General features: G+C 53.6%; 2 protein-coding genes across 5 annotated transcripts; one reads left to right on the forward strand and one right to left on the reverse strand.

The window, feature by feature from the left end:
* FAM98C (family with sequence similarity 98 member C) lies at window positions 1-6,548 on the forward strand. 3 transcript variants are annotated; one of them, XM_033226086.1, is made up of 8 exons: window positions 1-132; window positions 252-400; window positions 474-608; window positions 2,167-2,372; window positions 2,608-2,685; window positions 2,783-2,899; window positions 4,191-4,358; window positions 6,210-6,548. In XM_033226086.1, exons 1-8 carry the CDS (start codon window positions 68-70, stop codon window positions 6,339-6,341), a joined length of 1,050 nt encoding a protein of 349 aa, XP_033081977.1. In that variant the 5' UTR covers window positions 1-67; the 3' UTR covers window positions 6,342-6,548. The 3 variants fall into 3 exon arrangements, with proteins under 3 accessions (XP_033081977.1, XP_033081978.1, XP_033081979.1); XM_033226087.1 differs by having other exon boundaries at window positions 2,182-2,372; XM_033226088.1 differs by lacking the exon at window positions 474-608.
* On the reverse strand, window positions 6,520-25,179 carry RASGRP4 (RAS guanyl releasing protein 4). Of its 2 annotated transcripts, XM_033226084.1 has the most exons (17): window positions 25,016-25,179; window positions 19,780-19,964; window positions 18,902-19,007; window positions 18,715-18,777; window positions 17,930-18,061; window positions 17,659-17,812; window positions 16,178-16,351; window positions 14,865-14,981; window positions 13,254-13,529; window positions 11,803-11,883; window positions 11,605-11,709; window positions 11,343-11,461; window positions 11,084-11,228; window positions 9,618-9,654; window positions 9,383-9,517; window positions 9,171-9,283; window positions 6,520-7,554 (listed from the first exon to the last, which is right to left on the reverse strand). In XM_033226084.1, the coding sequence occupies exons 1-17, from the start codon at window positions 25,036-25,038 to the stop codon at window positions 7,498-7,500; spliced, it is 2,022 nt and encodes a 673-aa protein (XP_033081975.1). In that variant the 5' UTR covers window positions 25,039-25,179; the 3' UTR covers window positions 6,520-7,497. The 2 variants fall into 2 exon arrangements, with proteins under 2 accessions (XP_033081975.1, XP_033081976.1); XM_033226085.1 differs by lacking the exon at window positions 19,780-19,964 and having other exon boundaries at window positions 25,016-25,168.
* Window positions 25,180-25,909: the final 730 nt, after the last annotated feature.

Consider the following 25,909-nt stretch of genomic DNA (forward strand, 5'->3'; position numbering starts at 1 on the left):
TGCGAGCGGCGCTTCTGGGGCGGAGCCTGCCACCGGCCGCCAGGGGGCGCGCCGAGGCGACGCTTTCATGGAGGGGGTGAAGGCGGAAGCGCGGGAGGGGGCCGCGGTGGCCCAGGACCTACTGGCTCTGGGGTAAAAGGGTGTGTGGTGAGGCTGGTGGGTGCAGGAAGCCCAGGTCTGTCCCCTGGACGCGGAAGGAAAGGGATTCTCAGTGACCTCCCCGCCCCCTCCCGCTGCCTCGGTCCCCACAGGTATGGGGGTGTCCCGGGGACGGCGTCGCGGGGCGCCTCATGTCCAGACTTCAGGGCGCTGTGCGTGCGGCTGGCGGCGGAGCTGGCGACGCTGGGCGCCCTCGAGCAGCAGCGAGAGGCGGGCGCGGAGGTGCTGAGCGCCGGCGACGGTAAGCACGGAGCTGGAGGGTGGCAGGGGTGCCGCCACGGGGCCACCGAGCCCTGACACCCCTGTCCCCCCAGGCCCCTACGCGGAGGAGGACTTTCTGCAGCAGCTTGGCCGCCTGCTGCGGGAGCTGCACTGCCCGGATCGCGCGCTCTGCGGCGGGGATGGCGCGGCTGCGCTTCGGCAACCCGGTGCCGGACTGCGCCTGCTGCGTGAGTCCCGGGATGCGGAAGTGGCAAGGCCATGGCCTCGGGAGCGGCGAGCTCCGACTTTTTAGGGGAAATCGAGGTTCCCAAGGGGGTGTAGTCAGAACTTTGGGGCGCCCAGAGGGTACGAGGTGGGTGGGGTGAGCATGTTGGGGCGAGAGCGCTCTGAGATGGGCGGGGGTAGAATCTTATTTTATTTCTTATTTATTTTATTTTTTTATTATTATTATTTTTGAGATGGAGTTTCACTCTTGTTGCCCAAGCTGAAGTGCAGTGGCGCGATCTCGGCTCACTGCAACCTCCACCTCCCGGGTTCAAGTGATTCTCTTGCCTCAGCCCCCCGAGTAACTGGGATTACAGGCACGCACCACCAAACCCAGCTAATTTTTTGTATTTTTAGTAGAAACGGGGTTTCACCATGTTAGCCAGGCTGGTCTCGAACTCCTGACCTCAAGTGATCTGCCTTCCTCGGCTTCCCAAAGTGTTGGGATTACAGGCGTGAGCCGCCACACCTGGCCCGAGGGTAGAATTTTAATTGAAGGGCCTGGGAGCTTAAGTGGGTTGGATTAGGAGGAAGGCTTGAGGTTTCGAAGTGGGTGGGAGTCGAATTCATAGGAGGGGACCGGGTCTCAAGGAGGGGCATACTCCGGAGGCGAGGCCAAGGCTTTAGGTGGGTGGGACTAGAAGGTGGAAGATTTTTTTTTTGTTTTTAAGTGGAAGTGGGGTCTCCCTTTGTTGCCCTGTCTGGTCTTCAACTCCTGGCTTCAAGTGATCCTCCCACCTCAGCCTCCCAAGATGTTGGGATTACAGGCATGAGCCACTGTGCCTGGGCGAAGGTGGAGGTTTTAAAGCCAGTGGAGCCTTTTTTTTTTTTTTTTTTGAAACAGAATCTCGCCCTGTTGCCAGGCTGGAGTACAGTGGTGCCATCTCGGCTCACTGCAACCTCCAACTCCCTGGTTCCAGCGATTCTCCTGCTTCGGCCTCCTGAGTAGCTGAGATTACAGGCATTCACCACCAAGTCCAGCTAATTTCTTTTTTTTATTTATTTTTTATTTTTTGAGATGGAGTCTCGCTCTGTCGCCCAGGCTGGAGTGCAGTGGCCAGATCTCAGCTCACTGCAAGCTCTGCCTCCCAGGTTCACGCCATTCTCCTGGCTCAGCCTCCCGAGTAGCTGGGACTACAGGCGCCCGCAACCTCGCCCAGCTAGTTTTTTGTATTTTTTAGTAGAGACAGGGTTTCACCATGTTCGCCAGGATGGTCCTGATCTCCTGACCTCGTGATCCACCCGTCTCGGCCTCCCAAAGTGCTGGGATTACAAGCTTGAGCCACCGCGCCCGGCCTAAGTCCAGCTAATTTTTGTATATTTAGTAGAGACAGGGCTTCACCATGTTGGCCAGGCTGGTCTCCATCTCCTGACCTCGTGATCCGCCCGCCTCCGCCTCCCCAAGTGCTGGGATTACAGGAGTGAGCCACTGCGCCTGGACACTGGTGGAGCTTTTTGACCAAGATGGATGAATGGGGTAGCAGCCTCCCTGAGTGCACAGCACCCATTTATTACTTTCAGGTTTTCTCTGCTCAGAGCTCCAAGCCACCCGCCTCCTGCACCTGCGCTCTCTGCTGCATCCCAGTCCTAGGCCACCCCTTGGTGAAGGGATGGTGGAGGGAGCTGGCATGGTCCAAGAACTGAGCCTTACCCTCCAAGCCCTGGGACTGCCCAGACCTGCACCAGGGACCGCCGCCAGCCAGCTGCTGCAGGAGTTGCATGCTAAGGTAGAGAGTCAGAGTCCCCTCCCGACCCGGGCTACCCCGCTTTCCTTGTGGGGGTGGGGGTCCTCTCTCCAAAACACCTCTGGAAGGAGTATTCCAACCTCTAGCCTGGTTTTTCTGGAGCTGTGACTGCCATTCTCACATCTGTGGCCTAGGTCATCAGGGTTTTGGGGAGCTGGGTTTACAGAGGGGCCCATCCTCTCTGCCCCAATTGGCCTCTGACTTCTTCTCCCATCAGATCTCAGAGCTGCAGCCTTCTCTGCCCCCAGGGTTCCTGCAGCCCCTCCTCAGCTACTTGCTAGATGCACCCAGATGGGTAAGACTGTGTGTGACTGACTGAATGTGAACTGTGTCCTCATCAGAGGTGGCTGTAAGAGGGACCCCTATCCTGACCTTGAGACCTTTTCTCCCAGGAAGCATTGGAGTCTCTGTCCCAAAGCCTCAGAGATCAGTACCGCTGCCGCCGCTACCTCCTCCTCAAGCGCCTTGACCTCACTACATCTGCTTTCCACTGGAGTGACCGGGCAGAGGTGTGAGCAGGGAACCGTGCAGAATTGGAGAGGCCCAGTTGTGGGGGCTGCAGTTGCAGGGAGGAGGAATGAGGGCCAGGAGTATCACCCTCTTGCAGGTTCTCAGGCTGTGGACTTTTAGAAGTTTTTGATGTTTGGGGCTCCTAGAATCTCAGGGCCCCAGGGTATTGTTGAATTACCAGCTCTGAGCTGGGAGTATATTCAGAGGCATACCCCATCTTTTTTTTTTTTTTTTTAAATTAATTAATTTATTTATTTATTTATTTTGAGACAGGGTCTCGCTCTGTTGCCTGGCTGGAGTGCAGTGGTGTGATCTCAGCTCACTGCAACCTCTGACTCCCGGGTTCAAGCGATTCTCCTGCCTCAGCCTCCCAAGTAGCTGGGATTACAGGCACAGACCACCGTGCCCAGCTAATTTTTGTATTTTTAGTAGAGATGGGGTTTCACCATGTTGGCCAGGATGGTCTCGATCTCCTGACCTTGTAATCCGCCTGCCTCAGCCTCCCAAAGTGTTGGGATTACAGGCGTGAGCCATTGCACCCAGCCCTTTTTTTTTTTTTTTTTGAGATGGAGTTTTGCTCTTGTTGCACAGGCTAGAATGCAATGGCATGATCTCGGCTCAGCGCAACCTCTGCCTCCTGGGTTCAAGCGAGTCTCCTGCCTCAGCCTCCCAAGTAGCTGGGATTACAGGCATGCGTCACCACGCCAGGCTAATTTTGTATTTTTTAGTAGAGACAGGGTTTCTCCATGTTGGTTAGGCTGGTCTCGAACTCCCAACCTCAGGTGATCTGCCTGCCTTGGCCTCCCAAAGTGCTGAGATTGTAGGCATGAGCCACTACACCTGGCCAAGTATACCCCATCTTTAAGAGATATGAGCAGAGCCAGGCACAGTGGCTCATGCCTGTTATCCCAGCACTTTTGGAGGCCAAGGCAGGAGGATCACTTGAGCTCAGAAGTTTGAGACCAGATTGGGCAACATAGCAAAACCCTCATCTCTACTAAAAATTAAAAAAAAAATTAGCTAGGCATGGTGGCACATGCTTGTCATCTGAGTTACTTAGGAGGCTGAGGTAGGAGGATTACTGAAGCCCAGGAGATTGAGGCAGCAATGAGCCACCATCATGCCACTGCACTCCAGGCTGGGAGACAGCGAGACCCTGTCTCAAAAAATAAATATTTATTTAGAGCTGTGGGCAGTGAGGTCTTGAATGGTAAAGCGATGCTTCCAAGATGACAGGTCCTACTTGGGGAGGGCTCCAGGGTAACTTCTGTTACCTCCTTCGCACTCCAGGCCCAAGGAGAGGCCATGAGGGCAGTGCTGATCCCAATTCGAGAGGTTCTAACCCCGGAATCGGACATCTCCATCGCACACATCCTGGCTGCCCGAGCCGACCTGTCTCGTCTCATCCCAGCCACCAGTGTGGCTGTCCGCAGAGGGACCTGCTGTGCCATCAACAAGGTGGGTATCTGGGGTAGGGAAGGGCCCTGACATCCTTGGCCTTCAGATTGGGCTTTCAGCCTCTGTTCTGGTCCAAGCTTCAGACTCACCACCTCTATTCCACCCGCTAGACACGGGAGCTAGGACCTCGCTCACACAAAAAGTGACCATGGACTCCCCAGCTCAGAATGCTTCCATGGCTCCCTAATGATCTGAAAACAAAGTCCAGCTATTTACCAAGCCCCTGGCTACCTCTCCATCTTGGGCTCAAAATCTTTCCCCATCACCAAACACTATCTATTGTGTTGTTTTTTAACCCTTTTTTTCCAAGACAGAGTCTTGCTCTGTCATCCAGGCTGGAATGCAGTGGCTTGATCTTGGCTCACTGCAACCTCCACCTCCCGGGTTCAAGCGATTCTCCTGCCTCAGCCTACCCAGTAGCTGGGATTACAGTCACCCACTACCATGCCCGGCTAATTTTTGTGTTGTTTTTTTTTTTTTTTTTTGAGACAGTCTGGCTCTGTCGGCCAGGCTGGAGTGCAGTGGCAGGATTTCGGCTCACTGCAAGCTCCGCCTCCCGGGTTTACGCCATTCTTCTGCCTCAGCCTCCCCAGTAGCTGGGACTACAGGAGCCCGCCACCATGCCCAGCTAATTTTGTTGTATTTTTAGTAGAGACAGGGTTTCACCGTGTTAGCCAGGATGGTCTCGATCTCCTCACCTCGTGATCTGCCCGTCTCAGCCTCCCAAAGTGGTGGGATTACAGGCGTAAGGCACTGCGCCTGGCCAATTTTTGTATTTTTAGTAGTGATGGGGTTTCACCGTATTGGTCAGGCTGGTCTTGAACTCCTGACCTTGTGATCTACCTGCCTTGGCCTCCCAAAGTGCTGGAGTTACAGGCGTGAGCCACCACACCCTTTTAACCTTTTTTTTTTAAAAAAAAAAAAGCAAAACAGAAATACCCTCTGTTTTAGTGATGAGGTATCTAGCCGCATACCTCTGTAAGTAGTCTTACGTAAAATGAGTATTAGGGAATAAAGTCTAGCACAGTAAATATTAAGGCAAAATTTAAGTTAAGAAAAAAAAATAAGCTCAAAGTGGGTGGATCACTTGAGCCCAGGAGCAGAGGTTGCAGTGAGCCATGTTCTTGCTACTGCACTCCAGCCTGGGTGACAAAGCCTAGGCAACTGTCTCAAAAAAAAAAAAAGAAAGAAAGAAAATAAAAGAAGGCTGGGTGCAGTGACTCACGCCTGTAATCCCAGCACTATGGGAGGCTGAGGCGGGCGGATCATAAGGTCAGATCAAGACCATCCTGGCTAAAACAGTGAAACCCTGTCTCTACTAAAAATACAAAAAATTAGCCAGGCATGGTGACACACGCCTATAGTCCCAGCTACTAGGGAGGCTGAGGCAGGAGAATCGCTTGAACCCGGGAGGCAGAGGTTGCAGTGAGCTGAGATCGCACCACTGCACTCCAGCCTGGCCAACAGAGTGAGACTGTCTCAAAAAAAAAAAAAAAAAAAAACACAAATATTAGCCGGGCATGGTAGTGGGTGACTGTAATCCCAGCTACTCGGTAGGCTGAGGCAGGAGAATCGCTTGAACCCGGGAGGCAGAGGTTGCAGTGAGCCGAGATCGCACCAGTGCACTCTAGCCTGGGCGACAGAGCAAGACTCCATCTCAAAAAAAAGAAAGGAAAAAAGAAAACTCATGCTTGTATCTTCCACCAGTTCAGTCCCCCCTCCCCCAGCCACTGTACTCAAATACTCAACATCTGCCGTTTCTTCTTCAGCCTCGTGTTGTTCCCTTTGCTCTCTAGCCCCCTTGTCCGAGATACTTTTTTTCTCTGCAACTCAAATCTCATAAACTCTCAGGTGCTTATGGGCAACGTTCCAGACCGGGGGGGCCGCCCAAATGAGCTGGAGCCTCCCATGCCCACCTGGAGGAGCCGAAGAGAGGATGGAGGCCCCCAGTGTTGGGGCCGCAAGAAGAAGAAGAAGAAGTAAAGGGGGACTGGTGGTCGGGGGCGGGGGGACCTCCATGAGATGCTAATGCCATCGGTAATCTCTGGGGAGTCCATTTAAGGCTTTCCTTGGTACTTGGCACCCAAGCCCCCCCATCTCCTATTCCTGAGGCCCCAAATGCCCTACTCCCATTCACCAGTCAATACCAAGAACCATGTTCTCCGGAGAATAAATTTAATTTATGACAGCTGTAGGACCTCTCTCTTTGGGGGCCCAGGTAGGGGTGCTGGGGTTTGTGAAAGGGTTGGGGGGGTCTCTGCTCCCTGGGTCTCTGCTGCTCTGACCCTCAAAGTTCTTTGCCCTACAGCACATCTTTCCTGTGCCGTGGGCATGGGTGAGGAGACATTTCAGGCATCAGACAAGCATCTGTCAGGCGCCTACCACCTGCCAGCCCTGTTCTAGGCACTGGGGATGCAGCAGTGAAAGACACTGATAGAAATCCCTGCTCTCCTGGAGTTGATGTTCCTGTTGAGGAAAGACAGACGTTCAACGAGATAAAGAGGGAAAAAGTATAGGCTGTCAGAGGGGGAACGTTCTATGCAGAAATAAAGCAGGGGCTGGGCGCGGTGGCTCACACCTGTAATCCCAGCACTTTGGGAGGCTGAGGCTGGTGGATCATGAGATCAGGAGTTCGAGGCCATCTTGGCCAATATGGGGAAACCCCGTCTCTCCTGAAAACACAAAAATTAGCCGGGCATGGTGGCGCGTGCCTGTAATCCCAGCTACTTGGGAGGCTGAGGCAGAAGAATCGCTTGATTCCTGGAGGCGGAGGTTGCAGTGAGCTGACATTGCACCATTGCACTCCAGCCTGGGTGACAGAGTGAGACTGTCTCAAAAAAAAAAAAGAAAAAAGAAAATTAGGGAGTTGGTGAAATGAAGCCTGAGTCTAAATATATCCAACACAGAGCTGCATAGATACTAAGTGCAGGGAAAGGGAGCAGGATTAGCATCCACCACCACGCAAGAGAGGAAAGTCACTTCTGGGGAAAAAGATGATGGACGTGCCACCAAAGGCAGCGTGGATGGGAAGGCGGATGCCTTTGGGGGTCCTACCTCTGGGAGCCCTGCCAGAGTCTGACAACAGGAGTCAGGACTGACTGGGGTAAGGGAGTGAGGGAGAGAGGAGACCAAGAGATGTCTAGGAATCCGGCTTGGAGGATGTAGTTGATGGTGGGCTCATTACTGGGCAGGGGACCTGGAAGGAGGAAGGGAGGAAGACGACAGATGATGTGGGGAGCATCTGATGTCTAGGAGACACTTTACTGCCAGGAGCACTGCCCTGCCCAGACTGAACGAATGGCGCCTGTGAAATCCTTTTTGTAACCCAATCTGAGAGTCTCTACCCTCGAATAGTGGCGTTTACTCCATTAACACTTACAGTAGCTCCTGATATATTTGGCCTTATTCTTGCTATCTTATTGGCTAGAGTCCTTTTTTCTGTTCTAGTGGTTATCATCCCCACCCTACCCCTAATATGTTGTAACTTCTATTTTTCTTTTTTCTTTCTTTCTTCTTTTTTTTTTTTTTTGGAGACAGGGTCTTGCTGTCGCTTAGGCTGGAGTGCAGTGGCACAATCTCGGCTCACTACAGCCTCTGCCTCCCAGGCTCAAGTGATTCTCTGCCTCAGCCTCCCAAGTAGCTGGGACTACAGGCACCTGCCCCTGCCATCACATTTGGCTAATTTTTATATTTTTAGTAGAGACAAGGTTTCATCATGTTGGCCAGGCTGGTCTCGAACTTCTGACCTCAAGTGATCCTCCCACCTCGGCCTCCCAAAGTCCTGGGATTACAGGCGTGAGCCACCACGCCTGGCCTATTTTTCTATCAGCATTAAAAAGTAACCAGCGGCCGGGCGCGGTGGCTCAAGCCTGTAATCCCAGCACTTTGGGAGGCCGAGACGGGCGGATCACGAGATCAGGAGATCGAGACCATCCTGGCGAACACTGTGAAACCCCGTCTCTACTAAAAAATACAAAAAACTAGCCGGACGAGGTGGCGGGCGTCTGTAGTCCCAGCTACTCGGGAGGCTGAGGCAGGAGAATGGCGTGAACCCGGGAGGCGGAGCTTGTAGTGAGCTGAGATCCGGCCACTGGACTCCAGCCCCGGCGACAGAGCAAGACTCCGTCTCAGACCATCCTGGCTAACACGGTGAAACCCCGTCTCTACTAAAAAAATACAAAAAAATTAGCCGGGCGAGGTGGCGGGCGCCTGTAGTCCCAGCTGCTCGGGAGGCTGAGACAGGAGAATGGCGTAAACCCGGGAGACGGAGCTTGCAGTGAGCTGAGATCCGGCCACAGCACTCCAGCCTGGGCGGCAGAGCGAGACTCCGTCTCAAAAAAAAAAAAAAAAAAAAAAAGTAACCAGCGGCCGGGCGCGGTGGCTCAAGCCTGTAATCTCAGCACTTTGGGAGGCCAAGACGGGCGGATCACGAGGTCAGGAGATCGAGACCATCCTGGCTAACACGGTGAAACCCCGTCTCTACTAAAAAATACAAAAAACTAGCCGGGCGAGGTGACAGGCGCCTATAGTCCCAGCTACTCTGGAGGCTGAGGCAGTAGAATGGCGTGAACCCGGGAGGCGGTGCTTGCAATGAGCCGAGATCCGGCCACTGCACTCCAGCCTGGGCGGCAGAGCGAGACTCCGTCTCAAAAAAAAAAAAAAGTAACCAGTATCCATACCCTCCCACCCCAGCAGTCAAGGACTTCTGCATATTTTTACTTTCCTATGGGTCTCCAAATCTGTCCAGTCTCTCCCAGGCCAATGGCCTGTGTTCCCTGTATCCACTTGGGGGTAGGGGCGGTTTCTCCTCACCGTATCTGTTTCCCAGGAAGGGTGTGGGGATTCAGTCTGGGTCCAGGCATGGCGAAGCTGGCACCCAGTCTCAGGTTCCAGGGATAGCGTGTAGGAGAGATTTTCCTCGGAGCCTGTTTGTGGGTGGATGGAAGGGATGTGGGTCTGATGGGAAGGGCCTCGTGACCTTGGACTCAACCCCCTTCCCAGCACCGCTGTGCTCTAGGTCTTACCACAGCTGGCATGGGGAGCTGGTGTGCATGGAACAGGAGCTCCGGGGGGCCCTGCATCGCCCTTGCCCCCTGGCCTCTTCTTACATTCCACCTTCACTTGGTCTCTGCAGTGTCTGTGGCAACACAGCCCACACTCTGGGGGAAGGCAGCAGTTAATGGCCAGGGGTCCGATCTGTGTCCATTCTTCCAGCCTGTGGGCCAAGGCTTCCCCCCCACTCGCTGACACCCCACTCACCCCGACAGCGGTAGCCTTGCTTGGTGACACCCCAGAGCTGGGAAGAGAAAGGAGAAAAGGTTACCCATCCTAGGAGAGGGAGGCTGTGGATTGGCAGGGCAGCTGGGGAGTGAAGTGTGAAAGCTACCCAGGTCTTGAAATTCGCAAGGCTAGAGATTTAATTGGAATTTAAGGAATGTGGGTGGGGTACAGTGGCTCATGCCAGTAATCCCAGCACTCTGAGCCACCAAGGTGGGAGGATCGCTTGAGCTCAGGAGTTCAAGACCAGCCTGGGCAATATATGGAGACTCTTTCTACAAAAAAAAGTTTTTGTTTTTTTTTTTTTGAGATGGAGGCTCACTCTGTCGCCCAGGCTGGAGTGCAGTGGCACAATTTCGGCTCACTACAAGCTCTGCCTCCTGGGCTCACGCCATTCTCCTGCCTCAGCCTTCCAAGTAGCTGGGACTACAGGCGCCCACCACCACGGCCAGCTAATTTTTTTGTATTTTTAGTAGAGACGGGGTTTCACCATGTTAGCCAGGATGGTCTCAATCTCCTGACCTCGTGATCTGCCCACCTCGGCCTCCCAAAGTGCTGGGATTACAGGTGTGAGCCACTGTGCCTGGCCTGTTTTTTGGTTTTTCTTGAGACAGAGTTTTGCTCTTGTTGCCCAGGCTGGAGTGCAATGGTGCGATCTCGGCTCACCACAACCTCCGCCTCCTGGGTTCAAGCGATTCTCGTGCCTCAGCCTCCTGAGTAGCTGGGATCACAGGTGTGCACCACCACGTGCAGCTAATTTGTGTATTTTTAGTAGAGACAGGGTCTCTCTTACTATGTTGCCTAGGCTGGTCTTGAACTCTTGAGCTCAAGCAATCTGCCCACTTCAGCCTCCAAAGTGCTGGGATTACAGGTGTGAGCCACTGTGCCTGGCCTGTTTTTTGGTTTTTCTTGAGACAGAGTTTTGCTCTTGTTGCCCAGGCTGGAGTGCAATGGTGCGATCTCGGCTCACCACAACCTCCGCCTCCTGGGTTCAAGCGATTCTCGTGCCTCAGCCTCCTGAGTAGCTGGGATCACAGGTGTGCACCACCACGTGCAGCTAATTTGTGTATTTTTAGTAGAGACAGGGTCTCTCTTACTATGTTGCCTAGGCTGGTCTTGAACTCTTGAGCTCAAGCAATCTGCCCACTTCAGCCTCCCAAAGTGCTGGGGTCACGGGTGTGAGCCGCCGCTCCTGGCCTCCTCTCCAGAGTTTTAGATATTACCCATGGTTCAGCGACTATCTGGGGTGGAGATTATCTGGGATTTGGGGATTATCTGGCATTTGGAGATTATCCAGGATATAGGGAATGGTTGGTGTTTAGGGTTTATATGAAACAGGATGATTTGAGGCTGTAGGATTTCTGGAATTTGGGGGTTATGTGGGGTTTGGGGACTGCCGGCTTTAGGACAGAGGGAACCTAAGGGCGGTGATGGGGTGGAGTGCTCACAAAGCCACTGCAGCTGTCGCAGAAGGTAGGCTTTCGGAAGGTGACCTCATGGAAGGTGTGCAGGAAGGCCAGGCCCAGCTTGGAGCAGATGGCGCTGGCCCGGAGCAGGTACCCTGTCAGCTCCTCTCTGCTGAAGGAGCCTCTCCTGGGGGCAGAAACTGAGCCTCAGCATGGCCCGCCCCAACCTCCCCCAGACCCAGGAGTCCAGACAACCCCAGGGTCCTCATCTTCAGGGGATCCAAGAGTCAGAACCACTTACCCCTGGCGTGGGGGCGGGTGGAGCCCATGGCAGGCGAAGGGAAAATTGCCTGAGAGTCGCTCAAAGTCCTCCTGAGAGATGGTTCCTCGGCCTTCAGGGTCATAATTCTTGAACACGGACTTCAGAGGAGTGTGGGGAAGCAGATAAGGCCCAGTTGTCGAAATATGATCCCCACGGCAATAAGTCCCTGCCTCCAGGCTCAGGGTTCTACCCATGTCTTCCCTCCTGGCTCCTGGCGGCCAGGCCACCCCCACTTCCTTACCTCCACCAGCTGCTCCACGTGCCGACCCAGCGTGACCCTGTCCGGCTTGGGGGTCACACCAGGGGCCCACTCCACCACCAGAGGTGCGTTGAAGGGGGAGGGTGGCTGGGGTGGGGACAGAGGAGCAGTTAGTCACTGCATAGGCTTAGCAGGGTTCGAGGTAATTGGGGGGGTCCGAGGCCAGGGGTCAGGTCTCACCAGACTCTTGGGACAGCGTGGCTCCCGGGCATAAGAAAGCTCATAGATCTCGTCTTCCGTGTAGAAGAGGTCCAGGGAGAGCTGGAGCGGACAGGGGTGTCACAGATCCTCCTGTCTACAGCCCTGCCCCAGACCCCCACACCCACTTGCAGGCTCTTCCCAAAGACCCTCCTGGGTTCAAATCCTGGCATTACTGCTGTGGGACAGTGGGCAAGTGACCTCACCTCTCCGGGCCTCAGTTTCCCAATCCACAAAATGGGCACAGTAAGGGTCCCGACCTCATAGGGTTGTAAGGTGGAATGAGGTGCCTGGCACATAGTCAATGATCAATAACTGTTAGTAGCCTTTTGCTTAGATTCTTGGATTCAAAACTTGAGATTTTGGGCTATCAGCATGAGAAGCTCAGAACCTTGGAGTTTAAGAATGTGAACCCCAAAGCAATTCCAGAGCTCAGATCAATGGATACTTGAGTCGCTGGGGGAAGTGGAGAAAAGACGTGTTACTTATATAGAATATAGAGCTCACTCTGCTCCATATACTATTGTTTTTTGAGACAGAGTCTCGCTCTGTGTCCCAGGCTGGAGTGTAGCAGCGCGATCTTGGCTCACTGCAACCTCTGCCTCCCAGGTTCAAGCGATTCTCGTGCGTCAGCCTCCCAAGTAGCTGGGACTACAGGCGTGCACCACCGTGCCTGGCTAATCTTTTTTGTATTTTTAGTAGGGATGGGGTTTCACCATGTTGCCTAGGCTGGTCTCAAACTCTTCAGGCAATCTGCCTACCTCAGCCTCCCAAAGTGCTAGGATTACAGGCATGAGCCACTGTGCCCGGCTAGACACTGTCTTAAGGATAAGGACATTCTTTGAATGATGTCATTGGCTTTCTCTCCTCAACCACCCTCGAGGTGGGTCCTTTTATTTTATTTCTTATATTTATTTATTTATTTATTTTGAGACAAGAGTTTCACTCTTCTTGCCCAGTCTGGAGTGCAATGGCGTGATCTCAGCTCACCGCAACCTCTACCTCCCGGGTTCAAGTGATTCTCCTGCATCAGCCTCCATAGTAGCTGGGATTACAGGCATGTGCTACCACACCTGGCTAATTTTGTATTTTTAGTAGAGACAGGGTTTCTGCATGTTGATCAGGCTGGTCTTAAACTCCTGACCTCAGGTGATTTGCCCGCCTTGGCCTCCCAAAGTGTTGGGATAACAGATGTGAGCCACCAGACCTGGTTGGGTCCTTTTATTATTCCCATTTTGCAGATAAGGAAACTGAGGCTGAAGGGTTCAGTGACTTGCCCAAGATCACGCAGCTAGAAAAAAACCTAGAAGCTCTGGCTTCAAAATCCATGCAGTCCAGCACTTTTCTACCCTGCTCCTGGAGACACTCACACACCCAGGACCCTACATCTCAGTACCCTCGGAAGCCCAGCCTGGGCGGGGCCAGGGGCTCACCGTGAGCAGATGCAGCAGATCCTCGTTGGCGCTGCAGGGCGGATGCTGCCCTTGGAGGGCCACGAGCTCCTGCAGCCGCAGGTAGAGGTTGTTCAGCTTGGGTAGGTGCAGGCGGCCGTCAGGCAACCTGTCGGGCTGTGCTTCATGCAGGGACACCAGATCCTTGAGGTGCACGCCCAACACAGGCAGTCGGAAGCCGGTGCAGCCAGCCCAGGTGCGGCGGTAGCGGGCGTAGTTGTTGTGGGAGGCAAGGATCTCAGTGAGCTCCAGCAGGTTCTGGGGAGGAGGCACATGGGATGGGGGCGTTATCAGGGCAGTCCCCTCTCCTGAGCAGCCTCCTATGTGGGCTCTAAGCCTTCAGGGATCCAGTGGCATTTTGGACACCTCTGGAGCCCTTCCATATCCCATGCTGGTGTCAGCATCTCCCCGAAACTGCTCTTCCTCTTCGGTCCCCGTCTCAGAGAAGTTCCACAATCCCCCATTCTTTGGCTGAAATGATTTCTTTTATCTTTCTTTCTTTTCTTTTTTTTTTTTTGAGATGGAGTTTTGCTGTCTTGTCCAGGCTGGAGTGCAGTGGCGCGATCTCAGCTCACTGCAACCTGCACCTCCTGGGTTCAAGCGATTCTCCTGCCTCAGCCTCCCAAGTAGCTGGGATTACAGGCATAAGCCACCAAACCCAGCTAATTTTGTATTTTTAGTAGAGATAGGGTTTTACCATGTTAGTCCAGGCTGGTCTTGAACTCCTGACCTCAGGTGATCTGCCCGCCTTGGCCTCCCAAAGTGTTGGGATTACAGGCGTGAGCCACCATGCCCGGCCTTTATTATTATTATTATTATTATATTATTATTATTATTATTTAAGCTAGGGTCCCACTTTGTCACCTGGCTGGAGTGCAGTGTCATGATCCACCGCACCTGGCTAGATCTGGGTTTTTAAGAAATAATTATAGGCTGGGTACAGTGGCTCACGCCTGTAATCCCAGCACTCTGGGAGGCCGAGGCGGGCTGATCATGAGGTCAGCAGATCGAGACCATCCTGGCTAACACGGTGAAACCCTGTCTCTACTAAAAATACAAAAAATTGGCCGGGTGCGGTGGCTCACGCCTGTAATCCCAGCACTTTGGGAGGCCAAGGCAGGCGGATCACGAGGTCAGGAGATTGAGACCAAGACTCCACCTCAAAAAAAAAAAAAACCCAGATCTTATCAAGGGTGTGTCATCACTCTCAAAACTTCCCTCGCTTAGCCCATCTTTCAAGGCGCTATAGGATCTTCCCAGGGCATCTCAGCCTAATTTCCTGCCACTTTCTGACCTCAGCCAGTCCTCCCCATGGGGACTGCAAAGTTCTCTGCTAGCCTTTCTCCCATCTGTCTCCCTCACAGGCCACCTCTGAAACAGATACACTCAGAGCAGAGAGGGGTCAGCACCATGAGTGGATGGATGACAGGAAGGAGGAATGCTGGCAGAGCCTGGGGATCTCGGATTTGGAGGAGCAAGGACTTCAGGTGGTTCCAGGGCTCCTGGGCAGGAATGGACAGGGCTTGGGGAATTAGGTGTGGGGGCTCAAGACAGCTGACCACTTGGAGCTCTGGGGAGGGTAGTGGGATTCACCTTGGTGCTGTCAGGGCTCAGGTGGGCATGGGAGTCCTTGAGTCTGGAGATGGCACTGTGACACAGGCCCCCCGTGACCGCCATCAGCGTGTTGAAATTCTGCAGCTGGCGGAGCCTCTAGGAAGAGAAGCATGCGCACAGGGTCGTCACGGGAGGGAGTTCAGATGACAGCATCCCAGTTGAGGTGGGGTCCCAGGCATGTGTGAATATGGACCAATGTGGGGATCAGACAGGTGAGAGAAGGTGGGTGTGTGCAGCAGGAGTGGGACATGCCATGTGTGGGCCTCACAGGGGTGTCAGATAGTTATCTGAGCCCGGAGGGTCAAGTAGGTGATTGACTGATACCAGGTTAGAAAATCTGGGGAGACAGGAAGTACGGGAAGTTGGGCGGATTTGGGGAGTAGACAGGTGTGTGTCAGACAAGTGGGGGAGGCTTCAGACATGTCAGGTTGTCAGCCATCTAGGGGTCTGACTGCTCTGAGTCACACAGGTGCGGGGAGGCAAGAAGGCACAGGCTCTGGGCAGGAGCTGGGAGCCAGGCAGAGGTTAACGGGGCCAGAGAGATATGGAGGAGTTAGATGCTAGACAGGTGTGGAGCTACCAGGGCAGCTGGGGAATTCCCTCGCCTTCCCTTTGACAAATTTGGGCAGAGGTTGCTGTGGAGAGAGTGGGGCCAGGGAGGAATGGAAAATGCTCAGACCAAGGAGACCCCAGGCGGACGTGGAGACCCCCAGGTCTAAGGGGCCCTGCAGGAGGAAGCAAGCCAGGGAAGATGCCAGAGGAAGGGCGTGGTCTGCGTGGAAATATGCAAGGGGGCGCGGCCACAGCGGGCCAGAGGGCTTCCCTTTTCCCCAGAAGGACAAGAAGGTGTCCGGAAAGGAGGGGGAAGGGAGGGGAAGAGAAGGGCTTAACACAACGGGGCGGGGCGGGGAGAGCCCGGACGCAATGGGGAGCGATGCGCAGTCCCGAAGCGACGCTGGGGCCCGGGGACTGGGAATCGAAGCCTCGGTAAAGGATGGCACAAAAGTGGGGGCATGGAAGGGACACTCTCATTGACCTGGGGATATAGGGCTTGGAAGCCTGTCATGTCTAGGACCAAGGGGTGGGGCCACGGTGGGTGGGACGCGGTGACATCAAGGCCAAAGAAGAAGTTACGGTCCTGGTTTGCAACGCCCAGACTGTGGCCTCTGGGGCGGGGCCGGGAGATGCGTGACGTCACCGCCGGGATGACCCTGTGGGGTCGGGGGTCTGGAAGGTGGAGGGCCAGGTAGCTGCGTGCAGTGGCGTTCGCAGCCCCAAGGGGCGGGCCTCACCTGTGCCACGTGAATGAACTTGTCCAGCACCTGTGCGCGCTGCAGAGGACCGGGACGGCTCAGCACCATCACCTGCACCCAGCGGGACACGCTGTTGCTGAGACCTACAGAGCCCTCCAGGGCCGGGCAGCCTCGTACTGAGCCCTGCAAAACGTAGCTCCGCAGGTCCTGGGGCTGGAAGCGAGGTGGATGTCAAGGTGGGCAGTGGCGCTCAGGGCCTGCCCTTCCATGGCATCCAACTAGTAGTCACGATCTCTGATGTCCTAGCCTGGTCTAGCCTGAGTGACCTTTGTCATCTGTCCCCCCACCCTCAGGCTGTTACATGTCCTTGACATCACTATGCTCCTCTCCCATCTGAGGAGGCATGTTTAAATATAGCCAGGCACTATATTTGACAAATGATCGTATTAAGTAATTTAATCCTCATAACTCTATGAGGTATCATTCCATTTTAGAGATGAGACAGTTGAGGCACAGAGAGGATAGGTAATTTGCCTAGGGTCACACAGGTGTGAGTCAGGGTGGGAGTCTATATGCCCTTAACTCTACACCTGACTGGTATACAGTCAGCAAAGGCAAGGATGGGGAAGATGACTTGAAATCAGCCTCTATCTGTTCTGCCCAATGAGTGTTCATTTCACACCCGCATCCACTACACTGAGTATCTTTGCATACACACACACACACCACACTCACACACAACACACTCACACACACAATTGGGATAGTTTCACATGAAGGAACCAGATCCTCACCTTCCCTTAAAATGATGATGTCCAGATGGCAAAAGCTAACACATATGTATGTTGAAGCACATGAAACTGATCCTTGGGTAGGTAATATATGGCAATTTCAAATGGTTCAAGCAGATAGCATTTACCCTAGACCAGGCACTGTTCCTGCAAGGCAGGAACTGTTCATATCCCCTTTTTACAGATGAGGAAACTGAGGCACCATTAATTTAAATGCTTGTCGAATAAATGATAAAATATTTTGAGCACTTACTAAGTGCCAGTCATTACAATAAGCATTTTATTTATTTATTTATTTATTTTTTATTGTTATTGTTTTTTGAGACAGAATTTCGCTCTGTCACCCAGGCTGGAGTGCAGTGGTGTGATCTCGGCTCACTGCAACCTCTGCCTCCTGAGGTTCAAGTGATTCTCCTGCCTCAGCCTCCCAAGTAGCTGGGATTACAGATGTGCGCCACCATGCCCAGATTATTTTTGTGGTTTTAGTAGAGATGGGGTTTCACCATGTTGGCCAGGCTGGTCTCAAACTCCTGACCTCAGGTGATCGCCCCCCTCGGCCTACTTAATTCATTTTCTTGGGCCTTCTAGCACACAGGTTTCAGTTTAAGACTTTGAGGTCTCTGCTGAATGACCATGCAGGTGTCCTCTCAGTCCTGCCTTCCCCCAGCCAATCCCTCCCCTACCCCAATCTCTCCCCTGCTTGGGACAGGCACAGGAGGGGGTCCTCACCGTGATAGCCTGGAAGGACCGGAACTCCAGGTAGGTGAGGTGCTGAGCCAGCTCCCCCGTCTCCAGGTGGTCGAAAAGCAGGGACACTTTGCGCTTTTTGCCCAGGCCTGGGCTGCTCATGGGGGGCGGGGGGCCAGGGCCACCAGGGCTCAGGCTGGGGGCCAAGAGGGGCAGGGAATTGGAGTGATTCACAGTTGAGGGCTTGGGAATGCAGAGGGAGATGGCAGAACGGGGATGGGGCAGGGGAGAGGGGAGCACAGGGCTGACTCACAGGTTAGAGGAGTCTCTGAGGTTTCTCTGGGCCGTGTTGCCCTCCTGGGCCACGGTGGCCCAGAAACGACCTATGACTTCTTCCAGCTGGGGGTCCTGGTGCATCACCTCAGGGTGTTGGGTCAGCCAGTACCTGAGAGTGGTTTGGAGATGATGAAATGAGACTGGGGGTGGCGAAGGTCTCTACAGGGGGTATTTTGGACTGAGAAAATTCTAGGTGCTGAGCTAGGGGTCTCTAAATGTGTGTGGGGGTCCCTGGAGGGTGGGGGTTTGGAGGGGCACCAGGCTCGGGGAATCTCTGGAGTAGGATGGGCATCTCTTAACACAGACTGGGGGATCTGTGGGAAACAGACTGGGGAGTCACTTGGAAGTGGGATTATTGGGAAGCAGGATTGTGGAGGGTCTTAGGAACTAGACTGGGGGCTTCTGGGTGTGAGATTTTTGGGGGGACAGAATGAGGGGGTCTTATGGGCTAGGCTGGGGTCTGTGGGAGGTGGAGATTTTGAGGATCAGAGCTGGATCAGAGCCGGAGGTCTCTGGGCACCAGCTAGGAGGGTCTATGGGATCTGGTTGGTGAGGGGGGTCTCTAGGAAGTAGGGGTTCTAAGGAACGGAACTGAGAGGGTCTTAGGAACCAAGTTACGGGTGTCTCAGAAGTGGGATTTTGGCCTGTGGGGCTGGTTGGGTCTGTGGGAACTGGGCTGGAGAGTCTCTGAGGAATGTTTTTTGGGGGGCAGCAGGATGGAAGTCGTGGGTCCTGAGAGTGGGGATCTTGGCCCAGCCCTACCTGACCAGGTGACAGATCTGCAGCCGTCTCAGCTCCTGGGTGTCCCCTGTGGCCTTCTGGTACTTGAGTTCTGGTCAAGGCTCTGTTATCCAGGATCCATGACCTGCCTGCTCCCCATTCCAGTTGCCCAGGTTCTCACGACTCTGCCCTCCGCCCTCCACCCATAGCTCACGGTCCCGGAGGATATGAGGTCAGCAGGCGGGCAGCCAGGTCAGCGGAGGGCAGCACCCAGCTGTGCATGGCCAGCACCATGTTGAGCATGTGGTCCCCGTGGCACAGGCTGCCAGCTGAATCTGGGGTGGAAGGACGGGGACTCTGACAGAATGGCCCTCAGGCAATGCACAGCACGGCCTCCAGATCCTGCGGGACTGCCTGGTTCAAAGACCAGCTCTAACGGTGATCCCCGGCATGACCTTGGACAGGCAACCTAACCTCCTGTGCCTCAGTTTCCTTATCTGTATCGTGCATGGGGCAACATCACCCCTGGCAAGTCTTGTTGAAGACTGAAGTAGCACCAGACTGGCCAGGCACAGTGGCTCACGTCTGTAATCCCAGCATTTTGGGAGGCCGAATCGGGTGGATCACATGAGGCCAGGAGTTCGAGACCAGCCTGGCCAACATGGTGAAACCTCATTTCTACTAAAAACACAAAAATTAGCTGGGCCTGGTGGCACGTGCCTGTAATCCTAGCTACTCGGGAGGCTGAGGCAGGAGAATCTCTTGAACCCGGGAGGTGGGGGTTGCAGTGAGCCAAGACCAGGCCACTGCACTCCAGCCTGGGTGACAGAGCGAGACTCTGTCTCAAAAGAAAAAGAAAATAAAAGAAAAAAAAATTATATAAATATATATATATACATTAAATATCTATCTATCTATCGATAGATATGTATGTATTTCCATTTCAGGAAAGAAGAAATATAGGTGTTTCTCTTATCTCTAATGTAGTGATTGAGTTTCATTCCACCCAGCCCTGCTCTCATTTGACCTCCAAAAACTGAGGCAGAGAGAAGTGGGTGCTGAGCCTGAGGTTAGGGCCGGGGAGGCTGCTGGGGAGAGGACACTCACCGAAGGACTGGATGCATTTCTCCAGCAGCTCATCTTCACTGCAGCCGCCCTCGCTCAGCAGGCCCAGGTTCATGGAAGCCATGACCTTGCTGATTTCCCGGGGGCTGGGGCATGTCTTGTGGCGGCGTGTTTGGCGGGGTCGGCCCCGCCCTCCTGTCTTTCCGGTGCATTCCTGGTGGGACTTTCTGTGGGCACAGCCCCCAAGGAGTCATGGGAGCCCCTTCCTTCTGGCAGACCCTAGAATTCCTCTTGACCTTAATGCCCCAAGGCACCACGGGAGAGGCTTCCTAAAGGCAAAGCTCCTGGGTTACCCCTGACCTACCAGGGACTCATGGGAGAATCCCCAGGGATATTCCAGATCCCTGGGGGAATCATGGGAACCCTCTCCCACAAGCAAACTCCCAGGGATATTCCTGCTCCCTTCAGGGAATCAGAGAGGAAGATCCTCAAGACCAGGGGTCCCCAGCCCCCAGGACACGGATGGGTACCAGTCCGTGGCCTGTTAGGAACCAGTGGGCGAGCAAGCACCCCTGCCTGAGCTCTGCTCTGATCTGTCAGATCTGCTGGGGCATTAGACTCTCTTAGGAGCATGAACCCTTTTGTGAACTTCGCATGTGAGAGATCTAGGCTGCGTGCTCTTTATGATAATCTAATGCCTGATGATCTGTCACTGTCTCCCATCACTCCCAGATGGGAGCATCCAGTTGCAGGAAAACAAGCTCAGGGCTCCCACTGATTCCACATTATGGTGAGCTGCGTAACTATTTCATTATATATTACAATGTAATAATAGTACAAATAAATCACACCATACATGTAATTAACTTGAATCATCCCCAAACCATCCCCACCCCCTTCCACAAAACCAGTCCCTGGTGCCAAAAAGGCTAGGGACTGCTGCTCAGGACTACTCTGAATCCCCCAGGGAATCACTGCAGAAGACTCCCAGGACCACTCAGGACCCCTCAGGGAATCATAAGAACTTCCTCCCCAGGCATTGCCCCCAACTTCCTCTTGACCGCTTCCAAGACATCCTGGAAGAGACTTCCTGTTGGCAGATCCTGGAATTACTTCTGGCCTCCCAGGGACTCATGGGAGAAGACCCCTGAGATCTCTCCCGTCCTCCCTAGGCAGAGGCATGGGAGGACATGCCTTCAGGAATTGCTACCTCAGGTCTCTAATACACACCCCTCCTTCCTCCTGCAGCCCTCAAGAGAGTAAGGCTCCTGGACCAGTGCGATGGCTCATGCCTGTAATCCCAGCACTTTGGGAGGCCAAGGTGGGTGGATCACTTGAGGCCAGGAGTTCTGGGCCACCCTGGCCAACACAGTGAAACCCCTGTCTCTACTAAAAATGCAAAAATTGGTCAGGCATGATGTCGGGCACCTGTGATCCCAGCTACTCAGGAGGCTGAGGCAGGAGGATCACTTGAACCCAGGAGGTGGAGGCTGCAGTGAGCTGGAACTGCATCACAGTGCTCCAGCCTGGGTGACAGAGTGATTTCTGTTTCAAAAATAATAATAATAAAATAAAAAAGAGAGGCCTGGCACAGTGGCTTACACCTGTAGTCCCAGCACTTTGGAAGGCTGAGGTAGACGGCTCACTTGAGGTCAGGAGTTTGAGAGCAGCCTGGCCAACATGGTGAAACCCCGTCTCTATTAAAAATACAAAAATTAGCCGGGCATGGTGGTGGCCACCTGTAATCCCAGCTACTCGTGAGGCTGAGGCAGGAGAATCGCTTGAATTTGGGAGATGGAGGTTGCAGTGAGCTGAGATCGTGCCACTGCACTCCAGCCTGGGTGACAGAGTGAGACTCTGTCTCAATAAATAAATAAATAAATAAATAAATAAATAAATAAAAAGAGAGCAAGGCTCCTGCAAGGAAACCCCCAGGATTTCATCTCTGCCCTTCTCCCACCCCTTCACCCCACTAAGGTAACAGACACCTCTCTGAAGTTAGCCTTCCGGCAGGACCTACAGTTTTAGCCTTCAGCCTGGGTCCTTAGATTTGGGACTGGAGAGGAAATACCAGTGCTAAATGGGCTTCTCTGGGGCTCCTCAGAGTTAGGTGAGAGGTTCCTGGGGCTGAGGCAGCTTCAAGGAAGGTGGGAAAATAATCCTCTCATCACGAGGTCATGAGTTCGAGACCAGCTTGACCAACATGGTGAAACCCCGTCTCTACTAAAAATACAAAAATTAGCCAGGCATAGTGGTGCGCACCTGTAATCCCAGCTACTCAGGAGGCTGAGGCAGAAGAATCGCTTGAACCCAGGAGGCGGAGGTTGCAGTGAGCAGAGATTGCGCCACTGCACTCCAGCCTGGGCAACAGAGCGAGTCTTTGTCTCAAAAGTAATAATAATAACAATAATAAGCCGGGCGCGGTGGCTCAAGCCTGTAATCCCAGCACTTTGGGAGGCTGAGACGGGCGGATCACGAGGTCAGGAGATCGAGACCATCCTGGCGAACACGGTGAAACCCCGTCTCTACTAAAAATACAAAAACTAGCCGGGCGAGGCGGCGGGCGCCTGTAATCCCAGCTACTCGGGAGGCTGAGGCAGGAGAATGGCGTAAACCCGGGAGGCGGAGCTTGCAGTGAGCTGAGATCCGGCCACTGCACTCCAGTCCGGGCGACAGAGCGAGACTCCGCCTCAAAAACAAACAAACAAACAAACAACAATAATAATAATAGTAATTCTCTGTCTGCCTTGTGCCTCCCAGAGGCTGCTGTTCCTGATGGGGAAAGATGGTAATGGAGAGACAGGGATGGTGGGAGGAGGGAGGGAGCTGAATCCATGTTTCAAACGAAAGTAGAATCCAGAAATTTCTGCCAGCTGTTGTGACTTCGTGTTAGTTACTTAATTTCTCTGGGGCTCAGTTTCCTCAAAGGAAAAATGAAGATAGTCCTTGGACCTTCCCCAAGGATTTTTTTTTTTTTTCTTTTTTTGGAGACAGGGTCTCGCTCTGTCGCCCAGGCTGAGAGTGCAATGGACCTTCCCCAGGGATTTTTTTCTTTCTTTCTTTGGAGACAAGGTCTCACTCTGTCACCCAGGCTGGAGTGCAGTGGTGCAATCTCAGCTCACTGCAACCTCCACCTTCCTAGTTCAAGCAATTCTCCTGCCTCAGCCTCCCAATTAGTTGGGCTACAGGCACGTGCCACCAAGCCCAGCTAATTTTTTTTTTTTTTTGAGGCGGAATCTCGCTCTGTCGCCCAGGCTGGAGTGCAGTGGCCGGATCTCAGCTCACTGCAAGCTCTGCCTCCCGGATTTAGGCCATTCTCCTGCCTCAGCCTCCCGAGTAACTGGGACTACAGGCGCCCGCCACGTCGCCGGGCTAGTTTTTGTATTTTTAGTGACGAGGTTTCACCGTGTTAGCCAGGATGGTCTCAATCTCCTGACCTCGTGATCCGCCCGTCTCGGCCTCCCAAAGTGCTGGGATTACAGGCTTAAGCCACCGCGCCCGGCAAGCCCAGCTAATTTTTGTATTTTTAGTAGAAATGGAGTTTCACCGTGTTGGCCAGGCTGGTTTTGAACTCCTGGGCCCAATTGATCCTCCCACCTTTGCCTCCTAAAGTGCTGGGATTATAGGTGTGAGCCATCACGCCAGGCCCCTACCTCTACCCTTTTTTAGACAGGATCTTGCTCTGTCTCTCAGGCTGGAGTGCAGTGGTACAATCAAAGCTCACTGTAACCTTGAACTCCTGGACTCGAGTGATCCTCCTGCCTTAGTCTCCCAGGTAGCTGGGACTACAGGTGTGCACAACTGTACCCAGCTAATTTTGTGTGTATGTGTGTCGATGGGGGTCTCACTATATTGCCCAGGCTGGTCTAGAACTCCTGGCCTCAAGTTCTCCTTGCCTTATCCTCCCAAAGTTCTGGGATTAGAGGCATGAGCCACCGTTACTAGAAGGGACATTTTAAAGTATTAAATATGTCCTAGGCCAAGGAGGGAGCATTCTAACTAAATCAGCATTTCCCTAAGTGTGGGCACCCAGCTCGTACAAAAGCATCACCTGGGAACTGGATATAAATACAGATTCTCAGGTCCCAAAGCACACCTACAAAATCAGACATTTTAAGGCCGGGCACAGTGGCTCATGCCTCTCTAATCCCAGCACTTTGGGAGGCCGAGGTGGGCGGATCACAAGGTCAAGAGATGGAGACCATCTTGCCCAACATGGTGAAACCCCCGCTCTACTAAAAATACAAAAAAGTAGCCGGGCGTGGTGGCACGCACCTGTAGTCCCAGCTACTTGGGAGGCTGAGGCAGGAGGATCGCTTGAACCCAGGAGGCAGAGGTTGCAGTGAGCCAAGATTGTGCCACTGCACTCCAGCCTGGAGACAGAGCGAGACTGCATCTCAAAAAAAAGAAAAAAATAATAAGGGTAAGCCCAGCAACCTGTATTTTAAAAGCCCTCCAGACAGTTCTGAGGCACGCTCCAGTTTGAGAACTACTGGTCTAGAGTGTCTCATTGAGTACTTACAGGCCTCTCCGAGGTGGAGGCTATGATTAGTCTATTGACAGAAGAAAAACCCAAGACACAGAGCAGTTAAGTGACTTACCTAAGGTCACACAGCTAGGAAATTAGGCAGCCAGGAGTCTACCACTAAATTGCTGGGTGGGGAGGAAAGCCCTTTGCCCATCAGAGTGATTCTGGGGATGGCAGGAGGAGCTACCCAGGCTGGGGAGACATCCACCATATCTGCCTCTGTGGGGACAGAAAGGCCAGCTTGCCCAGGAGATAGAAGCCCATTCTAGAACCAGCCACACAGCCTGCCACTAGGCCCTGTCCTGCAGCCCCCTGTAGGGGTCTGGAACAGCCAGAAGTGGTTTAAGAGGCAGGGGAGCCACTTTGCCCTGTGTCACACTCCCCTCTCCTGGGGCAGGGCCCTGCAGGGGCTTGGAGTTTCCAGTCCAAGGGGATGGGGAACCAGGAAGCCCTCAGGGAGGACAGAGACACTCAGCCCAGGCCAGGGATGGAGGTGTGGTGACAAGAAGTGGGAAAGGGGCAAAGAACAGCTCAAACTCCAGGGACAACACGGTACGGATGCCACATACAAGCCACTGCCGCCCTAGCTGGCTCCAGACTCCCTGAACCCTGAAGCATCCACCTGGCCCCCCTGCACCCGATCCCGAAGAAGCCAGGCATTCTGCCACCCTGGCGAGTGATCTCCCCAGCCCTCCCATGCAGAGGGAGGCCTCAGGGTGCTGCCGGGCTCCCTGGGGAGGGTCCTCTCACCTCTTGCTGTCTTTTCTGTTCATGCTTCCTGCGGGGGGAGGAGGGCGGGGGTCTTGCAAGAGTATGGCTCAGCTCCTCCCCTTCCCCAGGACTCCAGCTTCTCAGCCCCTAGGGAGCTGGGGCCTCCTCGGTGCTTGGGAAGGAAAGAGGAACTGCCCCTCCCCACCCACCCTCAGGCCAGGGGGAAGGAAGAGGCTGGGGAGAGACCAAAGGCCCCCCTCCCCCACACGGGGATCCCTTCTGCTGAGGTTTCCGGCACTGCTGGCTCTCCCACCCTCAAGAGCCCAGGCGGGCTCTCTATCTCCCTCATCTTTCGGTCTCAAGACCCGTCACTGTCATACTTCAATAAAAGCAGGGGTTTTTCTTTTCAAAGCATGACTGGTATTTATGTAAAAACGCACACACACTCAAAAAGATAAGTCTGTCTTTCTAGAAGGACATATTCATATATATAATTCATGAAGGTTGGAATGGAAACTCACAAGACATAGCATTTTATATATTTCTTCATAGGCTTCTCTTATTCCTAGTTTAAGTGATACCATTTGTACCCCGGAAAACATTTTCACTTTCTGACTTTATTGTAACAAACCTCCACATAGCACCTACTGTGTACCACACACTGCTCTAAGGACTTTAAAAATATTAACTCATTTAATCCTCACACAATCCACTGTTACCTTAAAAGAACATTATATACTGGGCCAGGCACGGGAACTCACGCCTGTCATCCAGCACTTTGGGAGGCCAAGGCAGGCGGATCGCTTGAGTCCAGGAGTTTGAGACCAGCCTGAACAACGCGACAAAACCCCGTCTCTATAAAAAATGTAACAAGTTAGGCCGGCATGGTGGCTCACTCCTGTAATCCCAGCACTTTAGGAGGCTGAGGCGGGC

Source organism: Trachypithecus francoisi, unplaced genomic scaffold, assembly GCF_009764315.1.
Source record: "Trachypithecus francoisi isolate TF-2019V2 unplaced genomic scaffold, Tfra_2.0 Lachesis_group12, whole genome shotgun sequence".
In the NCBI taxonomy this organism is placed as follows: Eukaryota; Metazoa; Chordata; class Mammalia; order Primates; family Cercopithecidae; genus Trachypithecus; species Trachypithecus francoisi.

Excerpts from the sequence above, each read along its gene's own strand:
- FAM98C (XM_033226086.1), top strand. The coding sequence starts at position 68 with ATGGAGGGGGTGAAGGCGGAAGCGCGGGAGGGGGCCGCGGTGGCCCAG. Across the intron at positions 401-473 it reads GGTGCTGAGCGCCGGCGACG|GCCCCTACGCGGAGGAGGAC; the intron begins GTAAGCACGGAG and ends CTGTCCCCCCAG. Across the intron at positions 2,373-2,607 it reads TGCAGGAGTTGCATGCTAAG|ATCTCAGAGCTGCAGCCTTC; the intron begins GTAGAGAGTCAG and ends TTCTCCCATCAG.
- RASGRP4 (XM_033226084.1), bottom strand. The coding sequence starts at position 25,038 with ATGAACAGAAAAGACAGCAAGAG. Across the intron at positions 17,813-17,929 it reads CTCAGAGACTCCTCTAACCT|CCTGAGCCCTGGTGGCCCTG; the intron begins GTGAGTCAGCCC and ends CTTGGCCCCCAG. Across the intron at positions 11,229-11,342 it reads CACCCGCCCCCACGCCAGGG|GAGAGGCTCCTTCAGCAGAG; the intron begins GTAAGTGGTTCT and ends TTCTGCCCCCAG.